Genomic DNA, 3,264 nt, shown 5'->3' on the forward strand with positions numbered 1-3,264 from the left:
AGTAGTTGTGGCACACGAGCTTAGTTGCTCCGCGGCATGTGGGATCTTCCCGGACCAGGGATCGAACCCGCGTCCCCTGCACTGGCAGGCGGATTCTCAACCACTTGCGCCACCGGGGAAGCCCTGACCTGCATCTTTAATGGGCATCCTCTCCCGCAGGACGAGCTTGTCATCCACAGATGCCCCTTCTCTGCCTAAAGGAGCAGCAGGCCCCAGCCCCAAGCCCAGTGTGAGGCAGCAGAGACGGTGCTGAGTCCAGAGCCGTTGAGCAGGTTCCCTGTGCTGGCTACGACAGGCAGCACCATGCCCGAGCCGCCTGGCACCCCCAATGCCTCTCTCAACAGCTCGTGGGCCAGCCCAGCGGAGCCCAGCTCCCTGGAGGACCTGGTGGCCACGGGCACCATTGGGGTGGTGCTCTCGGCCATGGGCGTGGTTGGCGTGGTGGGCAACTTGTACACGCTGGCTGTCATGTGCCGCTTCCTGCACACCTCGGCCTCCATGTACGTCTACGTCATCAACCTGGCGCTGGCGGACTTGCTCTACCTGCTCAGCATCCCCTTCATCGTGGCCACCTACGTCACGAAGGCGTGGCACTTCGGTGACATGGGCTGCCGTGTCCTCTTCAGCCTGGACTTCCTGACCATGCACGCCAGCATCTTCACCCTGACCCTCATGAGCAGTGAGCGCTACACTGCCGTGGTGAGGCCACTGGACATGGTGCAGCGTTCCAAGGGCTACCGCAAGGTCCTGGCGCTGGGCACGTGGCTGCTGGCGCTGTTGCTGGCACTGCCCATGATGCTGGCCATCCGGCTGGTCCGCAGGGGCCACAAGAGCCTCTGCCTGCCGGCCTGGGGCCAGCGCGCCCACCGCACCTACCTGACACTGCTTTTCGGGACCAGCATCGTGGGGCCCGGCGTGGTCATCGGGCTGCTCTACGTCCGCCTGGCCCGGGCCTACTGGCAGTCGCAGCGGGCTTCCTTCACACAGACACGGCGGCTACCCAACCCCAGGGTGCTCTACCTCATCCTGGGAATCGTGCTGCTCTTCTGGGCCTGCTTCCTGCCCTTCTGGCTGTGGCAGCTCCTCACCCAGTACCGTGGGACCCCGCCGCTCACGCCCCGCTCCGCCCGCATCGTCAACTACCTGACCACCTGCCTCACCTACAGCAACAGCTGCGTAAACCCCTTCCTCTACACGCTGCTCACTAAGAACTACCGCGACTACCGCCAGCGCTCGCTCCAAGGCAGGGGCGCCCACCGGCCCGGGGGTACCCACAGCTTCCCGCAGGCCCGCACCGGCTGCCAGCGCAGCTCAGGCCACTCACTGTCCTCCAGCAGCCAGCAGGCCAGCGAGACCATCGCGCTGTCCCAGGCCGCCCCTAGGGGGCTCTGCACCTGAGCGTCCCCAGCCTCCACGTGGGCGCTGGAGTGGGGGTGGGGAGTGGCCCCCAGAGCCCAGGTCACTCCTGGACTCCCCCACTGCCTGCCTCCCTTCCTCAGTCCTCTTCCAGAAAGTTCCCTGCTCTCCCTCCCCCATCACTCACTTCAGCTCCATCAGCCCAGCCACCTTCCCGTAATGCCCCCCTGCCCCATCCATCTGTGAGGGTCTGTAGGAGGCTCAGGCCCAGGACCAGCTTCTGAAGACGGTGGTGAGTGGAGTCTTCACTGCCCCCAGCAGACGTGAGCGCCTACATGACGTGTGGCAGGGCACACGCTGGCAGGCGACAGCGTGTAGGCACACAGGCTGACTGCATGGGACCCTCCTCCTGGCTGGTGCATGGCCCTCTCCCCATCCCTCCCGGCTCCCATGTGGCTCCATCCCTCACAGCTTCAGCACCTGGAACAATAAACTCTGAGCTCTTTGAGCCTTGTCCTGCCGCAGCAGTGTGGGTGGGATGTCAACGGAGGCAGGACCCCTAGGACGTCCCCCCGCACTTGGATGAGCCTGTCCACCTGGCTGGGGAAGAGACACGTCCAGCCATTCACCCTTCCTGACACGGTGGGCGGGCGCCATCAGGCCTGAGCCGGGCCCTGGATGTGGGGCCTGACACCCTGGGGTGGGGCAGGGAGCCACCAGCCTCAAGCTGCTCAGGGAGGAGGGGGAGCTGGGGCATCACTCCAGGGCAGGAACTCGGCACCTAAACTGAAACCACGAGCCAGAATTCCTCTCCCTTCAGCAGCTCACCTGCCTCTCCCTCCCCAGACCTGGGGGGGTGGGGGTCAGGTGGGGGGTGGATCATACAACACACGTAGGGGTTTATCTCATGCCTCTTGTGTGCAGCATCCGAGCTGGGCCTCCTGTGGACGTCAAGGCCACTGGACCCCGCCTGCAGAGAGCCCGCCCACAGGGAGAGATGTTGGACCTCTCCCCACCCCTACCCAACCGTCCAGCGGCCTGCACACTCCACACTGTGGCCCCAGCTCACATCCCACAGCTGGGCCTCGGCCTTGGCTACACATCAGACTCACCACCAGCCAGGCCCTCCTGGACCCCTTTCAAGACCCTGACAGGATCCTAACATGTGGGCAGGTGGAGATCTACACCTCCCTCCCCACTGGCCCCTAAGTATGGGGTCCAAGGCCACCAGTGCAACTTGGGACCCCAAATGTTTTTGGAAGTAAACAGCCCAAAGTTTGTACCTTGACCAAGACCCTGGGTCTCTGCTTCCCAAATCCTGATTCCAGGATGTGTTGAGAAGCCCCCAAACTTAGAAAACTGAGACCCCCAGAAATGGCCCTGCGGCCCCCATTCATCTGTATGTGTGAAGGTGCTCTGTGTGCTGTTTCTCGGAGTGATGCTGAAAAAGTTCCATTTTTGGCTCCAAACTTAAGACCTGAGTACCCTGGTTAATGCTCCCAGGTGGGCTGGGCGAGCCTCCACCGCCAGGCCTGGGACAGCGGCCGGGGCTGTCCTCCCATCTTCCGCTTGGAAGTGCCCAGCCTCTGGGGAGCCTCATGATGACACCCTGAGTGTTTCAGAGTGTTTCAAAATGTTAGGCAGGCTCTCACGCCTGTGTACCCCCACACACAGCCACAAGGAGACTCCTGCTGGCCTACTGTGGCTTGGCCGAGCTCCCTGGGTCCACCACCCACAGCCTCTCCCTCTCCCCTCAGCCCGGGCCCCCGGGACCAACCAGTCAGGGACGGGTGATTTATGGAGGCCTAGTCTGGCTCAAGACCTGCAGTTGCCAGCCCATCAGGAATGGTGCCCAGCCCTTGGCAAGCTGGACAGCAGAGGGTCCTGGGGTGAGGGGCCAACCGGGGC

The 3,264-nt window shown here is 63.5% G+C and overlaps 1 protein-coding gene across 1 annotated transcript; it reads left to right on the forward strand.

Moving 5' to 3' along the window:
• Positions 1–288: 288 nt before the first annotated feature.
• On the forward strand, positions 289–1,398 carry UTS2R (urotensin 2 receptor). The gene has a single exon (XM_030843474.2). The coding sequence runs from the start codon at positions 304–306 to the stop codon at positions 1,396–1,398; it is 1,095 nt and encodes a 364-aa protein (XP_030699334.2). The 5' UTR covers positions 289–303.
• Positions 1,399–3,264: the final 1,866 nt, after the last annotated feature.

Source organism: Globicephala melas, chromosome 20, assembly GCF_963455315.2.
Source record: "Globicephala melas chromosome 20, mGloMel1.2, whole genome shotgun sequence".
NCBI classification, from domain to species: domain Eukaryota; kingdom Metazoa; phylum Chordata; class Mammalia; order Artiodactyla; family Delphinidae; genus Globicephala; species Globicephala melas.

Coding starts and splice junctions, on each gene's coding strand:
- UTS2R (XM_030843474.2), top strand. CDS start 304: ATGCCCGAGCCGCCTGGCACCCCCAATGCCTCTCTCAACAGCTCGTGG.